Below are 27410 nucleotides of genomic sequence, written 5' to 3' on the forward strand. Positions count from 1 at the left end.
ATCAGATATGGAATGGGATCATATGGCCTGGGATCATATGTCTTGGGGAAGCTCAAATAGGAAAGCCTTATAAATATGACTGCCTGGCAAAAGGTTTAGAAAATACAGAGACTGAGATGGTAACAAGTTGTGACACCAAACCGTAGTTACTGCACAAGTAGAACACAATCGTACAGCCAGGACGAAGACAATCCCCCCTTCTGGTTGAACAATGCCCTTACCTACAGGTAGGTCCAAGGGTCAAATGGACTGTTGGATCTCACCCCAATCCCAGCATCCCACACCTGTAACCCTCCCCTGAAGCATCAGGAGTCTGTGACCCCATTGGCCCGAGTCTTGTTCCAGCCCACCTTGAAGCCCCTGACAAGGAGTCCCTGAGGAGCCAGACGCTCTCTTGGAACTTCCCTTCTCTTGGAACTGTCCCTCTCCTGGAACATCCTCTTGGGATCCTCTCTTATCTCCCTCTACCCCTTGCCTCTCCCTTCCCCCACGCCCTCGCGCCGGCCACGGGTCACGTCTGGTGACTCCAAGCAGGGCCTTTCACCCTCTCAAATAAAACAGATATTCTAAGGGAAGCCTTCAGAGATCTCTCGTCTCCATCCACCCAAACCGTCCTGGAGTCCAGCGTCCTCGCAATATGGACTGGGATCAAATAGGGACTGGGATCAAATATAGTCTGGGATAAAATATGGACTGGGATCAAAGAGGGACTGGGATAAAATAGGGACTGGGATCAAATATAGTCTGGGATAAAATCGGGACTGGGATCAAATATGGACTGGAATCAAATATAGTCTGGGATAAAATAGGGACTGGGATCAAATATGGACTGGGATCAGCTAGGGACTGGGATCAAATACGGACTGGGATCAAATATAGTCTGGGATAAAAGAGGGACTGGGATCAAATACGGACTGGGATCAAATATAGTCTGGGATCAAAGAGGGACTGGGATAAACTAGAGATTGGGATCAAATATGGAACTGGGATCCTGTAAAGACGTTTATTTTGTATTCCACGGACAGATACAAGCGAGATCTCTGTGGTTGCTCTTGGGGGATCAGGTTTATTCAGGATGCATTGTGGCCCTGCCTCGAGCTGCTAGACACAGCACGTGGCTGGGCCTGAGGTGATGGGGGAGGGGAGAGACAAAGAGGGGAGCAGGGACTCCCGGAGGACGCTCCAGGAGGAGAGGGGAAGATCCAAGAGGGCATCCAGCCCCCTGGAGACCCTTTATCAGGGGGGCTCCAAGGTGGGCTGGAACAGGACCTGGGCCAATGGGGTCACAGACACCTGATGGTTCAGGGGAGGGTTACAGATGTGGGGTGAACCATAGATTCTGGGGGGTGAGATGGAACAGTCCATTTGGCTTTTGGACCCCTCTGTAGGTGAGGGTTATTGTCCAGCCAGTAGGGGGCGTTATATTCGTCCTGGCTGTACTATTGTGGTTCTTAATCATATTTATCTACCCTTCCAAACATCTCCTCTGTTTTCACTGAACCATTTGAAATACTAAATATTGACGTAACAACTATTTTCTGCACACTCGGAGGTGTACAGGGTATTGCTACTAACACTATACTTATTACTACTGGAACAGTCAAGCTTATTTTACAGAGTTCCTTTAGCTAAGGTGCAAGGCTCAAACCATTAAGTAAACTGTGTAGCTGAGATGGCCTAATTGTTATCAAATCACTGATTATAGTAGGGGAGGCATTGTCAGAATTTTTTGGAAAAGGTCTTATAATTAAACGGGTTGAAAAAGGTTTGTTAGGGTCTGTGTTAGATATATAGGTGGTCTTAGAGCTTGCAGGCTTGGCTAAAGCTACCCGGGCATTTGTCTTTGGTTGAATTACAAGTAAAACTTCAATACAAAAACTGAAACAGAAGAACAAAAGCAACATGCACGCATATAAACGATAAAAAGTCCATTTTTCTCTCGATGACGCAGCGTGGTTCAGGTCTGGGTGCTGGCTTCTTGGCTTGTACTTGCAGAAGTACTGTCTGGTGTGGGGGTGCCAGCGGATTTCGGTGCATGGTAAGGCTTTACATTCTTTCCTGGGACCCACTTAAGTCCTTGACCTGTAGAAACACAAGCAAAACCTTTTCCCCACATTATGAGGTTGTATGGCCCTTCTATTTGCCCTGTGTCTAAGTTTTTTATTAAAACTGGGGGTTGTTCCTTAATTTTTGCTTTTTTGTTGTTCAGGAAATGTCTATAAATGGGGGGGCGAGGCTCTCCTGCAGAGCTACTTAGAAAATTGTGAACATATAGAGCCTTATTCAACCTCTTTTGAGGTGTAGCCTGATCTACTCTCCCTTTCTTTAGATTTAAAATGTGTTTTAAGGTTTGGCGTGTTTTTCCTATGGTACCTTTTAACAGTGGTTTAAAATAGGAAAAGGAGATACCACTGTCCTTGAGTACTGTTAGGACTTCTTTTACCTCCTGAGAGGGGACAGCTGTTCGCTGGCTGAGTACCACCTGCATGGCTTGGGGATGCAGACTGTCGTCTTTGCAGCTATCATATTTGATTTCAAGGCAGTTTGTCAGTTGAAGATTGTTAGCACTTTGGTGAGAATTTGGTGAGATTGGGATAGAAAGGTTAGGGTTTGCAGGGGTAACATAGTTCTCTGTCTCTCCTTTGTTTGTCAAAGCTGCAGTCACATTAGTTTTCTTCACCTTGTTGCTGCATGGTGTCTCCGTCAGGTTGCGGTGAGGAGCTGCTAGTGTGGGAGGCAGGAGCTGCTGCCAGCTGAGGCAGAAGAGCAGGAGGGGTGGAGCTCGTTGGCAGCAGCACCTGTGGGGAACCAGCATTTGCGGAAGGATATCCTGTAGCTGTGGCTTTGGGTGCTGCGGCAGGCTGTAGATCTGACGGAGGGAGGGATGCGGAGGGATATGGTGATAGAGTCGGCAAACCAGGAAGTGGTGCTGGCTGCTGGGGATTCCGGGGCTCTGCAGCCAGAGGCAGTGGCTGCGGTGCCACGGGGGGGTGGGGACGCCGGGTTTGCGTCTGCTGGGGGGGCCGGCCGCGAGTCCAGGAGGCGGGCGGGCAATAGGGGTACGGCGCTGGGTCCCGGGGCATCTCCGGGAAGGACGGGCGGTGCGGCGGCCGCGGGGGCGGGGGCGGGGTCAGGGCTGCGCGGGAGGGAGGGCGTGGCTGCGGGAGTGGGGGCCGCCCGGCCCGGAGCCGGCGCATGACCGGCGTGTTCGCCGGGCCAGGGGGCTTCCGGGTGGGTCGGGGGGGCGGCCGCGGAGGCGAGCGTGTGCAGCGCCTGCAAAATCGCAGCTGACGTTTGAGATTGTGCTTGCAAAATAGCCATTGATTGGGTTTGTGCTTGCAAAATGGCTGTTGTTTGATTTTGTAAAAGTTCGGCTATAGTAGCCACCATAGCCGGGACAGGCAATGCTGGGGGGGCGGGCGGGGGGGAGGCGGGGCCCGCGGAGTGGTTTGGGGGGGAGGAGGTGGCCGCAAGGGCGGGTTCTGGGTTGCGGGGGAGGGGGGGGGCGGCTGCGGCGGGGAGCGCCGCTCGCTCAGAAACCGGCGAGTCGCCAGCAGCTTCGCCGGCATTGTCACCGCAGCACGGGGTGGGGGGGCGGTCCGGCGGGGATAGTTGAGCCACGGCAGGGAGCGGTTTGGCTGCTATCAGCGGCTTTTGAGAAGCGCAGAGCCCTGCTAACACTCTATAAGCAGGGAGTAACTCGCAAGCATAGGGGTCCCGCCGTGAAATGTCGTTAAAAAGTTGATGCCCCACGGACTCCCAAAAGTCTGCACAAAACACAGCAGAGCACTCGGCATATGGGAACTTAAGTAAGATCCATTCTAGGAGTTTCCGTAGCTCTTTTTTAGGCAAATTACTGTTATGGCTACGTAATAAGTGGTTAAGTTGCTTATAGAGATCTTGATCAGATGTAGAGTGGGATTGTCCCATTTTTAAACCAGTGTGGCTCACCTCGGTGTCGCAGGAGTGGGGTCCTGTCAGGTTCCGACATTTACTGCAGTCGGTGCTGAGGGCTCACCGCGGGGTTTCTTCAGAGCTTCAGCGCGGGCAGTGCAAAGCAGTGCTCATCTGTGCTCTGTGCACGTGGCCGCGTGCCACGGCAAGTCTCCTCACAAAGCCTTGGGTCGCCGCGAAATCGCGGCGATCTCTTGTGCTTGGAGAAGTAATGGCCAGAAATCCTCGAAGGGCTCCAAAAACTCGCTACTAGGTAACGAGTGGCGGTGCTGGAGGATGGCCTCAGGACTTTTTAAAGAGCTCCGGTTTCGTAGCTGCCTAGCAGCAAAATGCCGTGCTCGCGACAGCGATGGAGAGGAAATACCTGGTTATTTAGTTAGTGTCCATGGAAAGGTGTCCTGCAGGTAGAAGAGCTGGAAAAGCATCCAGACGGGTGCAGTTGCAGGTCACTGTGGGTTCGTATTCGAAGATGGGCGCCAGTCTGTAAAGACGTTTATTTTGTATTCCACGGGCAGATACAAGCGAGATCTCTGTAGTTGCTCTTCGGGCATCAGGTTTATTCAGGATGCAGAAAGGCTCTGCCTCGAGCTGCCAGACACAGCACGTGGCTGGGCCTAAGGTGATGGGGGAGGGGAGAGACAAAGAGGGGAGCAGGGACTCCCGGAGGACGCTCCAGGAGGAGAGGGGAAGATCCAAGAGAGCGTCCAGCCCCCCGGAGACCCTTTATCAAGGGGCGCTCCAAGGTGGGCTGGAACAGGACCTGGGCCAATGGGGTCACAGGCACCTGATGGTTCAGGGGAGGGTTACAGGTGTGGGGTGAACCATACATTCTGGGGGGTGAGATGGAACAGTCCATTTGGCTTTTGGACCCCTCTGTAAGTGAAAGTTATTGTCCAGCCAGTAGGGGGCGTTATATTCATCCTGGCTGTACTATTGTGGTTCTTAATCATATTTATTTACCCTTCCCAACACTCTAGCACTGGGGATCTGGGCTTTCCTTCCTATGGGAGAGAACTCTCCTTTTCCTCCATGGGCCATGGCCAAAACTGGGATTCCTCCTCCAAAACTCCGTACATCCAAGGTTTGCTCCCAAGTGAAAGCTGCCAGGACAGACAGGTCTGGCTGCCCTTGGCCTCTTGGAGGCTGCCTCTCATGTGCTTTTGAAACACTGGGGCTTGGTGCTTTCCTTCCAATGAAAAGAATTGTCCTTCTTCTCAAAGTGACCATGGTCAAAATTGAGATTCCTCCTCCCAGATTCCATATATCCCAGTATCCCTCCATGATAAAAGCTGCCAGGAAGAACAGGTCTCAATTGGCTGAGCCTGACAGGAGTCACCTCTTTCTTCTTCTGCCTTTGAATCACTTGGGCTCTGTGCTTTCCTTCCTGTGTAAAAAAGCCCATCCTTCTCGAGCTGTCCATGTCTGAAATTGGGATTCCAACTCTAAAACTCAGTACACTGAAGGATTGCTCCCAGGCAAAATCTGCCAGTACCATCAAGTCTGGCTGCCCTTGGCCTCTGGTGGCTGCCCCTGCCACACTGGGGCTCGGTTCTTCCCTTCCCATGGAGATCACTGTGACACTGTGGGCACCTCATGGAACCAAGGGGATCATTGTGGCACCACTGGAGCCCATGGAACCAAGGGGCCATGGTGACACCGCGGGGCTTCATGGACCCAGAGACCATTATGACTCTGTGGGGCCTGATGGAACCATGGAGACCATTCCGACCCTTCAGGGCCTGGTGTCACCAAGGGGGCATTGTGACACCTCAGGGCCTCCTGGAAGCGAGGAACCATTGGGACACTGTGGGTCCCCATGGAACCGAGGGAACATGGAACAGGTCTGGCTGGCTTGGCCTCCCAGGGGCCACCTGACAGGTCTGGCTGATCTTGGGATGCCAAGGGCTGCCTCTCATCAGCTCCTGGAGCACTGGGGCTCCGTGCTTTCCTTTCTATGGAACTTTTCCTCTTTTCAGATGCTCATTGCCAAAACTGATATTCTCCCTAAAAAATTCCTATATGCAAGGGTATGTCTCAGAACAAAATCTGGCAGCTCTGGTTGGCCTCTGGTGGTCACCTCTCATCCCTCCAGGAAACATTGGCGCTCTCTTCCTTCATTCCTCTGGAAAAGAACTGGCTTTCATGTCCAGGGCCCATGGCCAAAATTAGAAGTTGGCCTCCCAATTTCCATATATCCAAGGATTGCTCCCAGACAAAAGTAGCCAGGACAGACAGGTTAGGCTGGTCCTGTCCTCTGGTGTTTTTCTTAGACTCTGAGCTAAATGTTTTCATTTGAAAACACCTTGGAGAGGGCCCAGAGATCTCCCAAGGTGGGGTGGACAAAGGAGCTCTGTGCTCTGTGGTGCTGTGGTGGTTTTGCATCACAGAAGTGATGTCCTGAGAGAAGCTGCTAGCAGTTTCCTCTGTGTCTGACAAAAAAAAAAATCAGTAATTAGCTTTGAGAGCTGACAGTCTGTTAAACCACTAAGGAAACTGCAGACGCCTCTGTGCAGACACAAGTTGAAGATGAGAAAGCCTGGCTGGGTCTCTCTCCCTTCTGGCCCCAGAGAGGTGCCAAGGCCGGCCCAGCCCCATCTCAGCCTTCTGGCCTGGCTGCTGAGATCCTGGCCCTGCCCCAGCGCGGCCCAGCCTGACACAGCCCCAGCGCAGCCGCTGCAGAAACCTCCATGGGAAAACAGCTCCGGCCACAAGGACCGAGCCCGGCCGGGCTCACGGAACCATCTGCAGCCCCGGGCAGATATTGACTCTGCCAGTGCTGCCATCCTCCCTGCAGTGAGAGAAAAGGACACAGGGCAGGCACACAGAGGAGCAACATGAACACACTGAGGTCAGTGAAGAGGAAATTGAGTCCCAGATGGGAGGGATGAGGAGATGCCTTGATCTTGGGGCTGAAATCCTCTGCTAAAGCTATGGAGAAGGATTTCATTGATACATCAGACTCTCTTTTTCCCTATAAGGCATTGAAAAGTATGAGGAGATGACTTGTTTCAGCAAAGGCCTCCATGTAAAAGTAAGCAAATCTTGAAGTACCCGTGATCCCATGAGAAGTTTGAAAAGAAAGACTGATGAGACCCTGTGCCCTCAGGGAGAGAAGACGACCTCTGTTCCCACAGATTAAGATGATTTCAGAAATAGATGAAGAGAACTTTGCCACTAAAAAGCTTATCTTTAAACTAATATCCCTTAAGTTAACATGGGCTATAAATACAGTTTTGGGAATAGCTGTGAAAATATGGGAGGGATTTGACAGTTACAGATTTTTCTGGGCAGCTGCTATTTGTGGAAATGAAAAGCCATGAGATAACTGTATTCTTGTGGAGAAGTCTCCATAACATTATCAAGAGGAACTTCCCTCCCGAAGTGAACTGACAGAAAATGTTAGCTTTGGTGTCTTTACATTGTCAGGTTGTATGGAGAGGGGAAGTGTTTTGAAAGTTTTGTTCTGATTCTTATTACTCTTTCATTTAGTTACTGTTAATAAACTTTACTTTAAAAGTTTAAACTTTTCTTTTGAAGTTCTGAACCTACTTTGACTTGCTCCTAATCCTATCTCAGAGCAGGAAATGAGTAAGTATATTCTAGTGAGTGCGCTGGTAATTAGACAGCACTGAACCCACCACACTAATTGATGCATTGCCCAAGAAATCTCAAAATGGTGAACCAAAACCACTACAGAAACTTCCTGATGAACTGCACAAGAGCAGAGGGAAATCAAGGCAGAGCCATGGTTTGTTAGGACTTCCTTGATCCTAATGAGCCCCGTGGTGCATTTGGAGCTGAGCCCTGGAACATCAGGGCCTGAGAGGAGATTACACAAAACTTTCCAGGAGTTAAAATCAAGAGCAAACACCCAAAATGTCTCAATGCATTAATAGATCCCACTGAGGTCCATCCCCAACAAAGGCTCCTTACGGACTCTTTGGAGGAGAGAATTGGAGACCAGGATGGCACAAAAACCTCTCAGAGACTCAAAATGGCACAAAAACCTCTCAGTGTGGAAAAGAAAATCTAAAGTACGTGAAAAAGGTTGAGTATCTCAAAGTATTAATGAGCCCCACTGAGTGTCAGTACAAAGCTCTCAAGGGACTCATTAAAGCAGATAATTGGGGCCATGATTGCACAAACCTCACACAGAGTCTGGTTTAAAAGGGAAACACCAAGTACCTTAAAAGAACTGAAGTACCTTGGAGCATTAATGAGCCCCACTGAGTGTTGTTCCTGACAAAGCCTCTCCAGGGACTCATTACAGCAGATAATTGGAGGCCAGGATTGCACAAACCTCTCAGAGACTTCAAGGCCAAAGCTAAAGCCAAAGTCCTTTGAAAAACCTGCAGTCCCTGGGAGCATGAAGGAGCCCCCAGGGCCATTCCTGACCAAGGCTCCCCAGGGACTCCTTCCAGCAGATCCTTGAGGCCACTGGGATGTGGGCTAGGGGGGGATGCTGAGGGCAGGACCAGGAGGTGACAGTGCCCAGCCTGGCTGGGGCTGTTCCAGGAGGCCCCAGGGCCTCAGGACAAGGTGTCTCCTCCCAGCCCTTGGTGGCACAGACCCTGCTGTGCCCCAGGGCACCAAGACTTGGCTTCTCTTTGTGCCCACCTGTCATCAGCGCCTCCAGTTCTCTGCTCTGCCTGGGGCCTGGGGACACTTTCTCAGTCGTGTCCCTCAGTGGGACCCATTAAAAGTCCAAGAAACTTTGGAGTTGGATTCTGACTTGGAGTTCTGGAGAGGTTTCTGCAGCTCCCTCTCAGGGCCTGATGTTCAGGGCCTGAGCACAAAGCCCCAGAGGGTCATTAAAGTCCTTGTGCTGTGTCTGTGCTGCTGAGCTGGGCCGGGCTCCTGGCACAGAGGGTGATCCTGGTAACCAAGCAGAGCTTCAAAAGCACATTTCTCTTGCTGAGCAGCTCTTCTCCCAGCCCAGCAGGGCTGGGGCACTGCCTGCAGCCAGCCCAGGCACAGCACAGAGGCACAGAGAGCTTCAATCAGTCAGGGCTGGGAAGGGGCTGAGAAGTGCCTGGGGCAGAATCACTGCCAGCCCTTGGCACAGGAACCTCTGGCTGCAGGACAATGCAGCTGCAGCTCCTGGAGCGATCTCCTAAAGCTGGAACATCCCAATGCCCACAGACCCTGTGAGTGCATTCTCTGCTCATCTCCTGTGCAGAGCAGCCAGGGGTGCCCAGGGCTGTCCTGCAGAGCAGGGTCCTGCAGCCCAGGGCGCTGTGCTGGGCCAGGACTCTGCTGCCTGCCAGGAACAGCTCTCAGCCGGCCCTGGAGCTGCTCCCAGCGCTGGCCAGGAGCTGTGGGGGGAAGGAGCCACCCTGAGCAGGGCAGGTGCTGCTGCTGAGAGGGGCTGGGTGGGGCAGGGCTGCTCCCAGCTCCAGACCAGCCTGGGCACAGCTCCGGAGGACACTTCCCAAAGAAGGTAAGCCTGGGATTGCTGTAAAGGTCAGGAGCTTTCCTGAGAGTGTTTTCAATTTCCTGCTTGGAGCTGGATGGGAAAGTTGGGGTGATGACATGAAGAATTTTGCTTTTTATACATTTTTCATATATCCGTAGGTCCATAAATTACTATTATGTAATTATAAATTTATAATCCTTACCTAACTCTATTAAACTCTTAATGAACTCTACTTAACTACTATTATATACTTAATCTAATTATAATCCTTAATTAACTCTAATATGTTTCCTTATTTTTCTCTTAGATTTTATTACAATAACCTGTCTAAACACATTTCTTAAATGCTATATAGTCTTATTATCAGGGAAAGAAACCACAAGAAGACCATTTCGGTTTTTAAATGTGAGCAGTGATAAGAAAACCTGGGGCAAAGAAGCCCTTGGACCTACTCCAATGGTTTGAGCCAGGGGTGTGTAACTGGGGCAACTGAAACTCCTATTGGGTGTCCCTGTTAAATATACTAATTAATTAACCTTAATAAATGGTTGAAATCATGCGCTGGGTGTTCCCCATCCCCACTGGGACACCTGAAAGCTTCCAATAAAGGTCTGGTTTTTACTTTACTGTTCTAACACTGTTGCAAGGGGTTTTTTTCTCTTTTGATTATAGAAAACAGGGGGATGAGAGAAGCAGAACAGGAATTGTAATCCCAGAACGACAGAACATTCTGAGTTGAAAGAGACACACAGGATCATCAAAGGAATGTTTGAACATTTACAGAGACTCCAGAACTGTGACTTTGGGTGGTCAGTCTCTCTGCTGGGAGCCTCCCAAAGGGCCTTCAGCCACTCCTCAGCCCTGGAGAGCAGCAGCATCACCTCTGCAGGGCCCAGCAGGGCTCTCCTGAGCTGCCCTTGCCCAGCTGCACACAGAGCCTGCCCCAGCCAGGGTCCTGCACACAGGCAGGTTTCTGTAGGGCCGGGCCGAGGGCACACAGGGTGGGATGGGCTCTGTGAGCGCTGGCAGGGACAAGGCACCTCTCAGGAGGGAATGTCCAGGCCCAGGGAGATGCTCAGGGAAGCAGAGGGGGCTGAGCAGAGCAGTGCTGGGGGAACAAGCCCATCCAGCCCCTCACCTTCCCTCAGCCACAGGGAATCCTTTGCCTCTCACATCTCTCAGTGGCAAACTCTGAGTGCAGCAGGAATGCTGGGGAATTCTGACCTCAGAGAGCCAGGAATGGTGTGTGGGTAGGAAAACAATTCCTAAAATCATCTCCTGCCATCTGTTTGCCTTAGAAGTGTGAGTGCAGATGCTACCAACCCTTTCTGCAGTAGGAGTGATTCCCCTGACAAATCCTGAATATCCAGCCTTGTCCCTCTGCCACATGGCCACAAACCCAGGGAAGCAGGGCAGGGATGGCTCCTTGAGAGCCCCCACGCACAGGCCTGGCTGCTCCTGGCACACTCAGCCAGCACAACTGGAGCTCAGGCAGGGACCTGGGTGAAGGTTTTCCCACAGCATGAACAAGGGTGGGTGAGTCCCAGCAGGACAGTCTGCAGGGAATGGCCCAGGTTTGGCTCCAAGCAGCCTCTCCTGACTTGTCCCTGTCCTTTCTCCATGAACAGGTGCCCATGTGCAGCCACAGCAAATGTCCAACAGCAGCTCCATCAGCCACTTCCTCCTGCTGGCACTGGCAGACACGCGGCAGCTGCAGCTCCTGCACTTCTGCCTCTTCCTGGGCATCTCCCTGGCTGCCCTCCTGGGCAATGGCCTCATCATCAGCGCCGTAGCCTGCGGCCACCACCTGCACACGCCCATGTTCTTCTTCCTGCTCAACCTGGCCCTCAGCGACCTGGGCTCCATCTGCACCACTGTCCCCAAAGCCATGCACAATTCCCTCTGGGACACCAGGAACATCTCCTACATAGGATGTGCTGCACAGCTCTTTTTCTTCATGTTTTTCATCTCAGCAGAGTTTTCTCTCCTGACCATCATGTGCTACGACCGCTACGTGTCCATCTGCAAACCCCTGCACTACGGGACCCTCCTGGGCAGCAGAGCTTGTGCCCACATGGCAGCAGCTGCCTGGGCCAGTGCCTTTCTCAATGCTCTGCTGCACACAGCCAATACATTTTCCCTGCCCCTGTGCCATGGCAATGCCCTGGGCCAGTTCTTCTGTGAAATCCCACAGATCCTCAAGATCTCCTGCTCACACATCAAACTCAGGGAATTTGGGCTTATTGTGCTAAGTGCTCTTCTATATTTTGGATGTTATGTGTTCATTGTTTTCTCCTATGTGCAGATCTTCAGAGTTGTGCTGAGGATCCCCTCTGAGCAGGGACGGCACAAAGCCTTTTCCACCTGCCTCCCTCACCCGGCCGTGGTCTCTGTCTTCCTCAGCACTGGCACAGTTGCCTATCTGAATCCCCCCTCGATATCCTCCCCATCCCTGGATCTGTCAGTGTCAGTTCTGTACTCGGTGGTGCCTCCAGCCCTGAACCCCCTCATCTACAGCCTGAGGAACCAGGAGCTCAAGGCTGCAGTGTGGACACTGATGACTGGATGCTTTCAGGAACATTAAACTGCTGGACAATTTCTGCAAATCACTTGTAACAAAAGTCATCTATGATACTTCTTGTTGAATTAGTTGTGGGGAATTTTTTTCCTTTGTTTTACTTTTTTTCATATTGTCCACAATAAATCTAATTTTTGAGCCATTTGTCATTTTGTCTCCACCTTCCCTGTGGACACTGACTGTGTCAATGAGGGGCTGCACTCTCTGTGGCTTTCAAGGAACTCAAGGATCTCCCAGCAGAGTTTTCTGCAGAGATGCCCTTTTGTTGCCTTCTCTGGAGCTGCAGCAGCAATGTCTGTGTGCAGAGCTGGGGGCAGATCAGTGCTGGCACAGCAGCACTGGTCCTGCTGGCCACACCATTCCTGATCCAGGCCAGGAGTCATTGGCATTCTTGGCCACCTGGGCACACAGCTGGCTCATGTCCAGCCTGCTGTCCATCAGTCCCTGCAGGTCCCTTTCTGCCTGGCTGCTGTCCAGCCACTCTGTCCCCAGCCTGTAGCGCTGCAGGGGTTGTTGTGGCCAAAGTGCAGGACCCGGCACTTGGACTTGTTAAACCTCACCTTGTTGGGTTTGGGACCTGGATCCAGCCTGTCCAGGTCCCTGTGCAGAGCCCTCCTACCCTCCAGCAGATCAACACTCATATCCACCTTGGTGTCATCTGCAAAGATGTCCTTGTTCCATGGGGCCCCTCATGTCACAATGTCCCTTTGGTTGCACCAGGCCCTGCACTGTCACACTGGTCTCCTTGGTTCCATGGGGCCCCAAAAAGTGACAATGGACTCCTTGGTTCCGTGGGGCTTCACAGTGTCACAATGTTCTCATTGGTGCCGCAGTTTCACAGTGGCCCCTCGGTCCCATGGGGCCCCAGGGTGTCACAAAGGCCCCATGGTCACATGAGGTCCCACACTGTCACAATGCTCTCTGTGGTTCCACAAGTCCCCTCAGTGTCACAATGGACTCCTTGTTTCCACGAGGCCACACAGTGTCGCAAGGGCCTTCCAGATTCCTGGAGGCCCCAGAGTGTCACAGTGGCCCCTTGGTTACACAAGATCCTGCAGTGTCACAATGTCCCCTTGGTTCCATGAGGCCCCGCAGTGTCAGAAGGGCCCCTTGGTTCCCCTGGGCCCTGGACTCTCCCAATGCTCTCTGTGGTTTCACAGTGTCACAATGGTGAAACCCCTCGGTTACACGAGGCCCCGCAGTGTCACCATGGCCTCTGTGGTTCCACCAGGACCCAGTGTCACGGGGACTCCCTGGTTCCATTGGGCCCCAGAGCACCACAATGGGGCCCTGGTTCTATGGGGCTGCACAGTGTCACCATGGTCCTCTTAGTTCCACCAGGCCCTGCAGGGTCACAATGGCCCCAGAGTGTCCCAATCATCACAGAATGACAGAATCAAATAGGCTGGAAAAGACCTTTGGGATCATCAAGTCCAACCAATGCCCTAATACCGCCTTGTCACCCAGACATGCCACTGAGTGCCACTGGAGAGGGACAGTGACTCTGCCACCTCCCCCCTGGCCTGCCCATTCCAGTGCCCACTCACCCTTTCTGTGAAGAACTTCTTCCTCTTGTCCAGCCTAAACCTCCCCTGGTGCAGCTGAAGGCTGTGTCTTCTTGTCCTGCCCTCCAGCAGATCCACACTCACACCCAGCTTGGTGTCACCTGCAAATTTGGGGATGGTGGGCTTGATCCCCTCCTCCAGATCATCGGTGAAGATGTTAAACAGGACTGGGCCCAACACTGATCCCTGGGGACAGCACCAGGGACTGGACACCAGCTGGGTGCAGCACCATCCCCACCCCTCTCTGGGCCCAGCCTCCAGCCAGCTCTTCCATCTCCCAGCCAGGAGGGAACCTGCCCAAGCCGTGGGCTGCAGCTTTTCCAGGGAATGCTGTCACAGACAGTGTCACAGGCTTTGCTGAAGTCCAGATGGACACATCCACAGCCTTTCCCACATCCACTGGTGGGTCACCTGGTTATAAAAGCAGATCAGGGTGCTCAGGCAGGACCTGCCCCTCTTAAATCCACGCTGGCTGGCTCTGACCCCTCGGCCATCCTGTGGGTGCCCTGTGGTGGCACTCAAGGTGATCTGTTCCATAACCTTGCCGGGCACCGAGGTCAGGCTGACAGGCCTAGAGTTCCCCAGATCCTCCTTCCAGCCCTTCTTGGTGATGGGCTCACACTGGCACCTCCAGTGCTCTGGGACCTCCCTGGTGAGCCAGGACTGATGGTAAATGATGGGGAGCAGCTTGGGGAGCTCATCCACCAGTTCCCTCATCCCCCTAGGATGGATCCCATCCACCTGTGAGCATCTGAGTGGCTCAGCAGGTCACCAGCTGCTTCCTCCTGGATTACAGGGAGCTGTTCTGCTCCCTGTGCCCATCTACCAGCTCAGGAGAACTCTTGTCCTGAGGACAACCTGTCCTAATATTGAAAATTGATACAAACAAGGTGTTAAGTAGTTTGACCTTTTCTTTATGTTTAGTTACTATATTTTCCACTGGATCCAATAAAGAGTAGAGGTTCTCCTTATACCACATTTTGCTATTAATTTATTTATAGAAATATTTTCTACTCTTATTCACACAAGTGGCCAGGCTAATCTCTAATTGAGATTTCACCTCTTTCCTTTTTTTCTGCATGACCTAACAACATCCTTAAACACTTGCTAAGTTGACTGACCTTCTGTCCAAAGTTAATGCACCCTCTTCTTTCCTGAGTTCCTACAAAAGTTCCATGGGCAATCAAGGCAGTCATTTTCCTCACCACCTCATCTTTTGCCACACTGGGACAGGCTGTTCCTTCCCCCTTAAGATTACTTTCCTGAAATGTGCCCATCCTTCCTGCACCCCTTTGTTTTTAAGGGCTGTTTCCCTTAAAAAAATCAATGCCTATTTCAGAACTCCCCACATCTGCATCCTAAATAGGCCACAGGCTGCCCTTCCTAATTCCAGTGTGGATGTTTTGTTGCTGCTCCTCCTTCTTTCACAGATCATTGAAAACTTGATAATTTCATGGTCCCTCTGCCCCAGGCAGCCTCTGACCCACACATCTGATTTTCATATCTATTCAAACTGCATGAGGAGGTGCTTGGATTCAGTGCCAATTGGAGATTGCACATATCAGTGAATTAACAGGGGAAAAAAACCTAAATAGGACCTAGGAAATATTTTTTCACTGTCTTGCTACATATAATATACTTCAAATACACTTCTGAATTCTACTTAACCACAAAAGATTTGAAAACTTAGATCAAATTGTTTCCAGAGGCTTGGTTTGTTAAGGTGTTCTGAATGTTAATGAGCCCTGGGGCACTGAATTCCTGCACTGAGGAGCTGAAGGCTGAACAAGCCTTTGGAGCAGTAAAATTCAGCAGCAGCCTCCAAGTTGCTGAGGATGTCAGCAGCCCCCACTGAGGCCATCCCTGCCCAGAGACCCTGGGGGAATGGGCAGACAAGGAGAGCGTCCCTGGGGCTGGGGCAGCAGAACTCAGAGGCACCAGCAACTCCAGCTGGGAAATGGAGTGTGGGATGGGGCTGTGAAAGCCCTGCCTGGGCTGTGCCAAGCAGGACACACAAGCCCTGACCCCCATCCCCCAGACAACTCTCTCAAGGAGACATTTAAAAGGACTGACAATTGTTTGTGTCCTCTGAGTTGGACTCCCTGGAGAAATACCAACAAGAGATTCTCAGGAACTCAAAACAACACAACAGCTTTTGCTGGGAACTTTAGGAAATCAGAGAAACTTTGGCAAAAGATTTAATTTGATATTCAATCTACAGAAAACACTTCTCAAAGCATTACCTTGGCCCATTCAACTTCACAAACACGACACCTGTTCAATTTTAAGTTACTCAAAATTTGCAAGAGGACAGAAATAGAAGAAGTAGACACAGAAAGAGAGGAAAAATAAGACTTAGAGAAGCACGCACACAGCTACCAGCTCCTGGATTCCAGTGGGGTTCAGATGGAAATTCCAAGAGGAGATAGGGTCAAGAGGTGTGCTTGCCTTGTGGTCAGCCTTAAATACCCCTTGATCTTCCTGGGCCCTTCCCCAGCTGGAACTTGGGGTCATTTGGTCACTCAGGAGCTGGGATGGGGCTCCAGAGGTGGCTGTGGAGCATTGCCTGTGCTGTGCCAGGGACTGGCAGACACTGCTGGGCTGGGATAGAGGCTCTGGGGGGATTGGGGTTCCAGGGCAGGACAGGGCTGGGGTTCCAGGGCAGGGCAAGGCTGGACCTGCCCCTTCCTTCCCAACACACAAAATGTTTCCAGCCAACAATCTCCTCCGGTGTGTCTCAACAGGCAATGTTGGAGGTGGAACCCCAATTCCGGCCATAGGCATCTGGACAAGAAGGACAGTTCTTTTCCATAGGAAGGAAAGCCCAGAGCCCCAGTGCTTGGAAGGCAGGTGAGAGCCTCACTAGGCCAAGGCCAGCCAGAATTGTCAGTAATGGCAGATTTTTCTGGGACCAGCCTTTGGATATAGGGAATTTTGGAGGTAGAACCCCAATCTCAGCCATGGGCACTAGGAGAAGCTGGAAAGTTCTTTCCCATAGGAAGGAAAGCCCAGATCCCCAGTGCTTTCGGCACAGATGAGAAGTATCCCTTGACATGCCAAGGTCAGCCAGACCTGTCAGGTGGTCCCCAGGAGCCCCAGCTAGCCAGACCTGTTCCATGGTCCCTTGGTTCCATGGACCCCACAGTGTCACAATGGTCTCCTTGGTTCCATCAGGCCCTGGAGTGTCACAATGCTCCCCTTGCTTCTGCAGTGCCACAATGGCCCCGTGCTTCCATGAGGCCTTGCAGTGTCACAATGGCTTCGTGGTTCCACAGAGCCCTGATGTGTCACGATGGCCCCTCGGCTCCGTGTGCCCTCGCTGTGTCACAGCGGCTCCTCTGTGACACTGCGGCTGCACAAGGTCACCATGGACCCTTGGTTCCTTGGGGTCTCTGAGTTCACAATGGTCTCCTTGATCCCATGAGGCAGCACAGTGTCACAATAGCCCCTTGGTTCCATGAGGATCTGGAGTGTCACACAGGTTTGTGACATTTGTCCTTGCTGCCCCTCACATCCCCCTGCCCCACAAACAGCCCCGAGCCACCCGTGAGGGACAGGCCCTGCTGTGCCAGGCTGCGCTCAGGGCTTGGCCTTTCTGCTTCCCCCAGCCAGCCCAGGCCTTGCTCAGCATTGCAGTTCCCTGCTCTGAGCCTTGGGCTCCCTGCAATCCTGGCCTCAAGGATCTGCTCTCACCAGTCCCTGGGGAGCCTTTGGCAGTTCCTGCCCTCAGTGGGGCCCAGTGCTGCTCCAAGGGACTTGGAGTTTTGCTCATGACTCCTTGAGCAGCTTCTTCAGCCTTGTCTCAGTGCCTGAGGGTTCTGGACTTCACCCCAAATCCTCCATGGGGATCATTAAAGAAAAGGAAGCCCTTAGGGGCGCTTTGTCTGCATTCAATCGTCTGCCAGTCTCCAGGGCTTGTGCACCTGATTGGAGTCAGTTTGGAGTTCTTGTAAGGAGGAAGATTTCCAAGTGCACCTCATGACATTTTTTCTTTAATCAAGTGAGTATTCTCTTATTTTCCAGTTCAGAGAAGAGCTGATAGAAGCATTCCCCAGGTGATCTTGACACTGAAGGTCTCCTTAGGAGGTCTGGGCATGTACAAGAATGAGTCCCCTGAGGGCTGACCCTGTTTGGACAAGCTGCTCCTCACCCCCAGCCTCACCATGTCTGATATCACCCACCTGGCACTGACATCCCTGTGCCCTGCAGCAGAACCTTGTCCCTGAGCTCTGCAGCTCCATGTCCCAGCCCATTGCACCGTGTTCCACCTGCTCTCCTCAGGGCTCTGCCTGCACACTGGCCCAGGAGAAGTTTTCCTCTTGGGAAAGAAAGAATGGAAAATCCTGAGCAGGTTTCCTAAACAACAAACCCCACTCAGGAGACACCTGCTCAGTACAGGCTGCCTGGAATGGTGTCACCTTTCTACAGGTGACAGTGTGACCAGAAATGATCTCTGGAAGCAGAATTCTCTGAGTCTCCCAGTTGAATTCTCTGTCCCACTCCTTTCCCTGGATCTCTGTTTCAGATGGAAGCTGCTGGTGCCATCCTCACCTTTAACCTCCCTCTGGAATGCAAACAGGTGTTCCCAGGTGTGTTAAGCAGGATTTGCTCAATGTTTCTATAAATCTTTTGTGTCCCCCATGGAATGAAGGGGCCATTTTGGCACTGAGGGGGTGACATGGAAGCAAGGAGTCAATTGTGACCCTGGGGTCCCATGGAACCAAGGGGCCATGGGGACACAGCAGGGCCACGTGGATCCAGTGGTCCATTGTGGCACTGTGGATCCAAGGAGACCATGGAGACACCCCCAGAACCTCATTAGACCCAGGAGTCCATGGTGACCCAGCGGGGCTGCATGGAGCCAATGGTCCATGGTGGCACTGCCCATCCAAGGAGGCCATTTGGACACTGCAGAAGCTCATGAAGCGAGGTGGCCATTGTGACACTGAAGAACTTCATGGCACCAAATATCCATGGGGACACAGCAGGGCATCATGGAACCCAGGAACGGCTGTTGGCAGTGCGGAAACTCCTGGAATCAGGGGCTGTTGCGGCACTGCAGCACCAACACAGCTGCTGCACCTTGTCCCCTGCCCTGCACAGCTCCTTGGGAGGCACGGCAGGAGCAGCACCCTGGGAGCCTCGGGAATGCCCCTCTGGGATCCGTGGCACACACTCCCAGGGGCTGGAATTCCAGTTCCCAGCCAGGAAAAGATGTTCCTGCCCTTGAAGGCAAAGCTCTTATGGAAGAGCCAACAGCCAAGTGGAGCAAGATCTTACAGTGGCATTTCACTGCCAGCCTTCATAACTTCACCCATGGTTGTCGTAGCTCATGGATTGGGAATTAAATCAGGGCAGGGTCTTTGGTGGGAGCTGTCCTGGGTCAATGGAGACACTGAGAGAGAAAGAGAGCAGGCAATAGAAGGCAGGAGAGAAAGGAGGTGTTTTGGTTTGGAATGACAGGTGTCTGCTAAGGAAGGCAGGAGCCTCTCCTGCAATGGAAAAATGTAGATTCTTTCTTTCTGAATTGTTGTAAATTTGAAATTAAGGGGGGCTCTCTAGTAAAAATATGGGAGCAGGAATAGCAGTATTTTCTCAGGGAAAAAAATAAAAAGATAAAATTAACAATGCAGTAAACAAAAACAACACTGACAGAGTCAGAATACATCCTGACACTCTGTTGGACAGGGTGTTGGCCACAGTCCAATTGGAATGGCGGCTGCAGTCCTCCTGCAGTGTCAGGTGTGGTTCTGTTGGAGAAGTGATCCTGTAGAAAAGGGTGTCTTCTTCTGAAGAGGAAGAGGCAGCTGTTCCTCTGAGAAATCCAGCCCAGAAAAAGCTGTGTTGGTGGGCCAGAATCTCAAGATTAGATGCAGGTAGGAATACTTGGCTCCTCCCTCTGGGTGGAGCATCTCACAATGGGATGTTACAGTTCATATCAGTCATGCAGTGACATTCAATAGCCCATTATCAGCAGATGTCTCCCCTGATTGTGGAAGAGACTTAGCACAGGACAACTGCCATACAGATGGCAAATAGAACACATCTTGCTTTTCAGTCTGGGACTGGAGGTCACAAACAAAATCAGCTGAGAAGGCGGCACTCTGAAAAGCAAACCAGAACTGACAGGAAATGAATGGGACAGAAATCAATAATTCTGATAGTTTTATTAATTATCAAAATAAATCACACCCACCCAGCCCCATACAATCCTGATCCCAAAACCTCAAATTTGGATCTTACTTCTCTCAATCTCCTTCCAACCCCATCTAACCCTGGAGGCGGAGGAATTGAGTAATTTTGGCATGGGACTGAGGTGGGAACCAGCCATTTTGAGGTGGGATTGAGTAATTTTGAGGTGACAGAGCAATCCACCGTGGCTTTTGGAGTGCAAAGATATGGAGAATACTCCCATATATCCCCGAAGAACCCACAAATCCCCCAGAATATGTTTCCAAACCGTAAATTCCACCTCAAATAACTCTTAGATGGAGGGACTTTTGACATCTCTGGTCAATACTCTTTTTAGTCATTTTTCAGGTGTTTTTAAGTGATAAAGACAAATCAGAAGAAAATTAGGGCCAAACCAAAACCAGATACCCCTTGAGCATCCCCTGAGCACTGGACAAAACAAACTTGTCAGAAATCAAACTTAACCCTCCATAAAATGCCTTGAGGAAGATTTGCTCTTCCCACAAGTCACTTGTGATGGAAACGCATCAAATCCCAAACATGAATAAACTGAAAATAGAAGCAATTCTGTGGCAAATCCAAGTTTCATCAGTTCCTGCACAGTTTCAGCTCAGCTGCTGGCAGGTTCCGATAAAAGGAAAGTGGAAATTTGGCCCAATACAGATTAATAAAGGGAAGGGAAAGGTCTGTGTAGCTGTCACAAAGGTGACAGGGACAAAGAAAATAATGATTCTCATATTTGGCAAAGTCCCCAGACCTGTGAATTCGGGAGTTACTTGGGAATTTATCTACTTGAACTGGGCTTCTTGTAGGAATTTACTGGTCTTGAGTTCCTCACATTGGGGTGAATGATCCTTGTCAGTCTTGCTAGTATCATTTGGTCCCTTTTCTCCAGTTATTTAGAAAAATTTTTCTTGGAAGGACAAGAAAATACTTTCTTTACACTGGCCACCCACAACAGCCATTTTCCTCATAAGTTCTCCCAAAAGTTACTCAGAATAAGCTGCATCCAAGTTCCTCCAGAAAGAGGCAGAACCTTCGCAGAGGAAAGACCCATGCTGTTGTCAAAGGCACTTGGGGTCAGACAGCAGTGCCCTGAACTCACTGTACCAAAATAATGTCGCAATCTGGTTAATAAAATTTTTAGAGAGATGCCTCTGCCCCAATTAAGGTGCTAAGGAGACCAAATCCAAAGTGGATTTTATTGAACAGTAAATGTGGGGTAGAGAGAGAGATTGAAAGAAAGAGAAAAGGGGGGAGAGCAAGGGAGTGACAGGGACAGAGATCTCCCCCTGGGGCAGGGCAAGGGTGACATTGTCCCCTGTGTGCGTGTCCTTCCCAGGGTGGGGGTATTACACCTGAGCCAGTTTGGGTAAGGGGGGTGGTGTTCACCCCCCACCCTGAGCAGGGATTGCCTCACTGTTTCAGGTTACAGTGTCAGATGTAACCAAAAGTGTTTTCAGTGACCATCTCCATAAACTGTTATCAACAGTTCTGCCGGTGGGGCAGTGTTCTTTATCTCTTCCATGGCTCAGCCCTGATAACGTTCTCCAGGGGCCATCTTCTGTTAATGGGCCATTGAGTGTCACTGCAGGGCTGATAAAATTACATCATCCCATTGTGGGATGCTCCGCCCAGGGGGAGGAACCAAGCATTCCTACCTGGATATAATCTCACCCTTGCAACACCACGACCACCTTGCCTACTGCATTCCCAGAGGACAAGAGCTCCATAACCACCACTGGACCTTCAGAGGAAGACCAGACCCTTCTACAGGATCACCGCTTTGACAGAATCACGTTCATCACTCCAGCCGGACTGCAGCCACCATTTCATCAGACTGCTACCACCACCCTGACCATTGGGGTGTCAGGTTATATCCTGACTCTGTCAGATTAAGCCAGGATTTCTCTATCATTGCCTTGATATTCATTTTCTTTTTCAATTGTAATTCTGGCATAAATTCTACCCCTGGTTTGCTTCGAAACCAGTGCAAAACTCAATGTGCTCATCCCTTGTTTTCCTCCCAAAACCGGATTTCCCATCCCCAAAAGTTTACCAGATGGAGGAGAAGGCTGCGAGGAAGAGGAAGATGCCTCAGGACCCCCAGGCAGGTGAGGAGGAAGTCAGTGCCCCTTTCCCCCTCCCTCCTGCTCCATCTCCCAGCCCAGCACAGCCCCCAGCTGCAGGACAGCCCCGCTGCCGGTGCCCTCCTGCCGGGGACGCACTGGGGGGATCTCCTTGCCCTTCCCTCTGGCATGGAGGAAAATCCCATCCTATCCTTGTCCTTCCTACCCCAGACAAGAAGCTGAGGATGGAGAGCTGGGAGGACAAATCCCCATGGCAAAACTTCGTGGAAGAGGCCGTTTTGAGCGAATCCACAGTGCAGGAATCCAACAGGGAGGAAAATCCCCAGCGACACCACAGGAGGAGGGTCTGCAAACCCATCCCAGGGTGCTCTGAGGAGGAAAGGCCCACTCTGGGTCAGGAAGGTGGGCAGAGCTTCAGCCAGAGCTTGGAGGTGGTGAACACTTGTTGGGTGGGGAACACTGCCTGCTGCGGGTCTGCCCGGCAACTGGTGAGTCATCAGCGCTGCTCTCTCTGATTGGCTGACTCGTGTCCACCGCATTCTCTCATTGGCTGAGGAGAGGCCCGGGACTGCAGAGAAGGAATGGGAGAGATCCCGCCCCGAGCAGCGGCACGGGGACAACAGACCCAGCCCGGGCACAGGGAGGGAATTTATTACCGACCAAACCACGGCAGCACGAGGAGAAGGGAAAGAAATCCCTCCAACACCTTCCCCCCACCCAACGGGGATCACCCACAACAGGGTTATCCACCAGGGAGAGACGGGGACATCCGAGATTAGACCAAAGCCAATTTTATTGTGTGTACCAGGTTTTTGTACAGGGATTTACTTCTATGGTGCTTATATAGGGCTCTGTTTTTGGTACAATTTCTCATTGGTTACACATTCTTCATGACATGACATCACCTGGTAACATTATTTTATCACAAAGTCTCACACCACGTTGCTCAGTCACTTCTTGCCCAGGGAGACTTAAACTGTGTCTGTGTCTCCCACAGTTTCTGCTCAGTCAGGCCTCAGATATCGGGCCCCTTTATCAGCTCCATTGCTTTACTCTCTGTTTTATTCCCCATACGGGGGCACCAGGGCTCTGCCCAACGGGGATCACTGGGGATCATCCAGCCCGGATCCTCCCATGGGGGATGGAGCTGGAGGAGCGCACCAAGCTCTTCCCTCACTCTCTTCCCTCACTCCAAGCTCTTCCCTCACTCTCTTCCCTCACTCCAAGCTCTTCCCTCACTCAGGGCACTCACAGGGCTTCCGTTAGTGGTGCCTCCGTTGGTGCTGGGTCAAGGCTGAGCTCTCTGAGAATCTCTTCCCACACTTCCCACACTTGTAGGGCCTCCTCCCGGTGTGGATGTGCCGGTGCCTGGTGAGGTGGAAGTTGTGCTTGAAGCCCTTCCCGCAGTCGGGGCAGCGGAAGGGCCTCTCCTCTGTGTGAATCCGCTCATGTAGGAGGAGATGGGAGCTGGTCTGAAACCTCTTCCCACACTGGGGACACTCGTAGGGCCTCTCCCCAGTGTGGATGCGTTGGTGTTTTCTCAGGCCTGAGCTCCACCCAAAGCTCTTTCCACATTCCAAACATTTGTAAGGCCCTTCCCCAGTGTGGATCACCTGGTGCTCAATCAGGCCAGACCTCTGTCTGAAACCCTTCCCACACTCCCCACACTCGTAGGGCCTCTCCCCGGTGTGGATGCGCCGGTGCTTGGTGAGGTTGGAGTTTTGCTTGAAGCCCTCCCCGCAGTCGGGGCAGCGGAAGGGCCTCTCCTCTGTGTGACTCCGCTCATGTAGGAGGAGATTGGAGCTGGTCTGAAACCTCTTCCCACACTCCCCACACTCGTAGGGCCTCTCCCCAGTGTGGATCCTCTGGTGCCGGATCAGATGGGATCTCCAGCTGAAACCCTTCCCACATTCCAAGCACTTGTGGGGCTTCTCCCTGCCATGAGGCTTCTCCACCAGCTCCGAGCTCTGGCTGGATCTCTGCCTGCCTTCCTGGCTCAGGGGGGCTCTTTCCTCCCCGCAGCTCCCTGGGCTGGGTTTGCAGCTCCTCCTCCTGCAGCATCTCCGGGGCTTTTCCTCCTCCTCCATCCAGACACGCCCAGGGAATGACAAATCCTGGTTTGGAGAAAAAAACAAGAGGAGAGCACTGGAGGTTCCTCCTTGCCCAAGTTTATCTCAGGAAGTCATTGGGAATCTTGTGTCTGTAAGAACCTCCAAAACACCAAGATTTAGCCCCAAAATCCCACAAACTTCAAGATACAGATCAAAAACTCCCCAAACATCACAAGTCAGCAAAAACCTCCTCCAAAACATAAAGATTCAGCTGCCACATAAAACCAAAGCACCAATATTTAGCCCAAGAAAGCTCAGAAACACCAAGATTCACACCGTGAAAATCCTGGATCCCCCTCCACAGTCACCTGCTGCATGTGGGAGAAGCAACGCTCCTGGGGCTGGGGGGAGGCTGCAGATACAGGGAGGGGTGAAACCTTCTGCTGCTTCCTCTTTCTGCTCCTCCTCCTCCTCCTCCTCGTCTTGTGTCTCTACCCTTCCTCACACTCCTCTTCCTCCTGCTATTCCTCCTTCTCCTGCACAATCCCACCTTCTCCTGACACCTGTATCGTTTGACCATTTTGTTTCTCAAGCCTGCTTCTCCTTCCCTTCTCCTCCTGCCCCCAGGCCCAGCACCCACTGCCGGCTCCCTCTTCCCCCCAGACCCACAGCATCCCAGCCGAGGGGCAGGGATGGAGCTGGGGCAGGTCGGGCTGGGGCAGCGCTGGGCTCTCGGCTGCTCCCGCCCGCACTCGGTCCCCACTGCAGCTGCTCCCGCCAGGACAGCGCGGGGGGGCCCGGCCTTGGCGCTGCCCCACTCCCACCTCCCCAAATTCCCCTCGCGGGGGCCATGGGGCCGAGGCGGGGAGTCCAGCTGGGGAAGGTTCAGAGGGCCAGGGAGCTGTAAACAAGGGAGTGACAGGAGAAGGAATTAGTTTCAGAAAATGTTATTAATTGATGACACAGACTGCTGCTCAGCCAAGGCCCTGCTCAATTCATGAACTTCCAGAAGAACAACAAAGACTTAACAGAGCCATTAATATAATTTGCTATATAAAAGCAGGGAGCATATTCAGGGAGTATGTAGTAGGTGGATTGGGAAGTCTGTAGCTCTAAAGTGCTTCAGCCAATGGGGAAAGCAGAGGGAGATGTGGCCAGGAGAATTAGGATGAAAAGGAGGCTGTGTCCTCCAACACTTGGGAGACCCCATGTGGAATGTCCCATGGCCTCTCCCATTTTTAGAAATGAAATTAGTTTCACAGGACTCCTCTGTCTGCTTTGTGGACAGAATCCACTGGTGATGTCAATTTTCCCGCACACCCTGGGGCAGGGAGTGCAGCTGAAGGTGCCTCACCCACTTTGGGTGATTGGCTCCCTTGGCTGGCGGCGGCACCGGGGATTGATTGGGGACCCGGGAGTGACCAGGAGACAGACGAGTGACACATCAGGGGGGTCTGTGAAGAGTCAGCAGGGAGAGAGCACTGGAAATCTCATCAGTGAGTGCCCTGGGATCTTCGGGGAGTGAACATGGCAGGGCACCCATGGAGGGGAGAAAAGGGAAAGCCAGGGAGGGGTCCTGGCCAAAGGGATGATTACCCCAAAATGTCTCTGAAGGGTCCCTTGGGAGAATGCTGAGGTAGTTTGCACATTCCCCCAGAGGTAATTAAGGACATGGACACCCAGGGGGGCAATAAGGGAAGGGGAGAAGGGATTTGGACAACAGCGGATGGATGGTGTTGGTGTGCTGGGAAGAGATTGGGTGAAGAGGAGTGTGCAGCAATATGGTTCAGGCAAGAAGCAGCAGGAGGAATCTATGTGGTAAGAAAAAGAATGATGGAAAAGAGGAGGAAAGGAACAATACAGAGGACTGAGATGTTTTTCAGCAGGGTCTTATCCTGACAATTTGCCAGCTGATACTCTGAATTCCCAGTTTCCAGGAGAGGAAAAGCAGGAGGTCAGGATGTCAGGGGTTTCTCTGTGGTGGGCAGCGGCAGCAGCGGGCACAGAAGTGCGGGACCGGGAGCAGGGCTGGGGGCCTGTGGGGAGCTGCGGGGCCGGGCCGGGGCTGTGGGGCAGCCGGGGCTCAGCGCCGGGCGCTGCCTGAGCCCACCAGCCCCGGGCAGGGCCGGCAGTGGCCCCCGGCCCCCAGGAGGCTGCGGGACGCCCCGGCCGCTGCCCGGCCCCGGGGAGCTGCCGGCCCTGCCCGCCGGGGGGGCCGCCTTTGGACACTGCGGCAGGACAGGCACCGGCTCTGCCACACGGGCTGTGCAGGGGACCCTGAGCACAAGGAGCAAAACAAAGGAACCTCTGGAAATGCAGAGTGCTCATGGAAGGTTCAGGATTTTCTGTTAAGGATTTGGCTTGGGTCCCTGCAGAAAGGAAAGATTTTGCAGAAAGCTCAGCAGCTCTCAGAGGATGAGCACCCACAGGCAGTGACCGGGGCTGCAGGAGTGGCAGAAGAAGACCCTGCAGCACTTGGGCACAAAGGCACAGCAGCTGAAGGCAAGGAGGGATGAGCAAAAGGCCAAGCTGAAGGCAAAGGCCATGGCAGAGTTCCCACAGCCCCTGAGGGACCAACCCCAGGGCCCAAGGGGGCCCCAGCAACCAGGGGATGGTGTCGGCCACAAGCACCTGGCAGAGGCATTGCCCTCCTGGCCAGGGCAGAGCCCACCCAAACAGCCCCTGGGAAGGAGTCAGGGCTCCAGCTGCAGCCCACAAGGACACTGCAAGCACAGACAGCAGCACCCTCAGGAGGAGCGAGTCCACCCCTGCATGGACATGGATTGTCAGGGCTCTCTGAGCTCCCATCCCACCGGGGACGCACCACACTGCAGCCCTGGAGAACATCCAGGCTGGGTCTGCATCCAGAGGAGGCCTCTCCTGATGGACACAGGGGCCTCTCCATCCACTCTGAATCTTGCACCTAAGGGGGGAACATTGTAAAGGAATGTTTTCATTATTAAGGGAATTTTCATTATTAATGTTTTCATTTAATAATGGGAAAGCTGAGCTGGTGTCATTTGTTCAATTAGGAGCTGTGGGAGGTTAATTTGAACTAAACTAACTTTTTTCTCTTCCTACTGTGATTGTAATTATCTAGGAAGGAATTTGATGATGGCATTGTAATATTGTAAAAGGTGATACAGAGGCTATTGCTGCTGTACCTTTGTGTCAAATGTCGGGACTTTTTAACCCCACACAGCCTCCATGCTGTGGTATGGACAGGAGAAAGAGAGCAAAACTTGAGAAAATGAACAACCAAAAAAATAGATGCCTCAGCTGAGGCTTTTCCAGGCTCAGAAAAGAAATTGGACTTGTAGGTGAATGTTCAAAAGGGCCATGCCAAAGGAATTCTTGGGCCAAAATGTTTCACCCAGTGGCCACAGTGGCCTCATTGTCTGCAGAATTGTGCAGCCACAGCTTCAACGGGAACCGAGGCCCAAAACCTGATGACAACAGGATCTCGAACTGTTCCAGTCTGCCATCAAGTTCAAGCTTTGATAACCAAAAGAGCCTCGCAATGGATGAGCAGTGCTCGGTTATTACAGTGTGAAACTTGTTCAG

The 27410-nt window shown here is 52.2% G+C and overlaps 3 protein-coding genes across 3 annotated transcripts in view; 2 read left to right on the forward strand and 1 right to left on the reverse strand.

Annotated features, from left to right (window-relative positions):
* Positions 1-27410, reverse strand: part of LOC140680256 (uncharacterized) — a 1118524-nt gene that overhangs the window by 704951 nt on the left and 386163 nt on the right. The window contains exon 11 of the mRNA XM_072919758.1: positions 23431-23682. Coding sequence (XP_072775859.1) covers positions 23431-23682 — 252 coding nt within the window. The remainder of the gene's footprint in view (positions 1-23430; positions 23683-27410) is intronic.
* LOC140680875 (uncharacterized) overlaps positions 1-27410 on the forward strand; it is a 490116-nt gene that overhangs the window by 128485 nt on the left and 334221 nt on the right. The gene's annotated exons all lie outside the window — the stretch shown is intronic.
* On the forward strand, positions 11022-11954 carry LOC140680946 (olfactory receptor 14A16-like). Its single transcript, XM_072919837.1, has one exon. The coding sequence runs from the start codon at positions 11022-11024 to the stop codon at positions 11952-11954; it is 933 nt and encodes a 310-aa protein (XP_072775938.1).

This window comes from Taeniopygia guttata, chromosome 30, assembly GCF_048771995.1.
Source record: "Taeniopygia guttata chromosome 30, bTaeGut7.mat, whole genome shotgun sequence".
NCBI classification, from domain to species: domain Eukaryota; kingdom Metazoa; phylum Chordata; class Aves; order Passeriformes; family Estrildidae; genus Taeniopygia; species Taeniopygia guttata.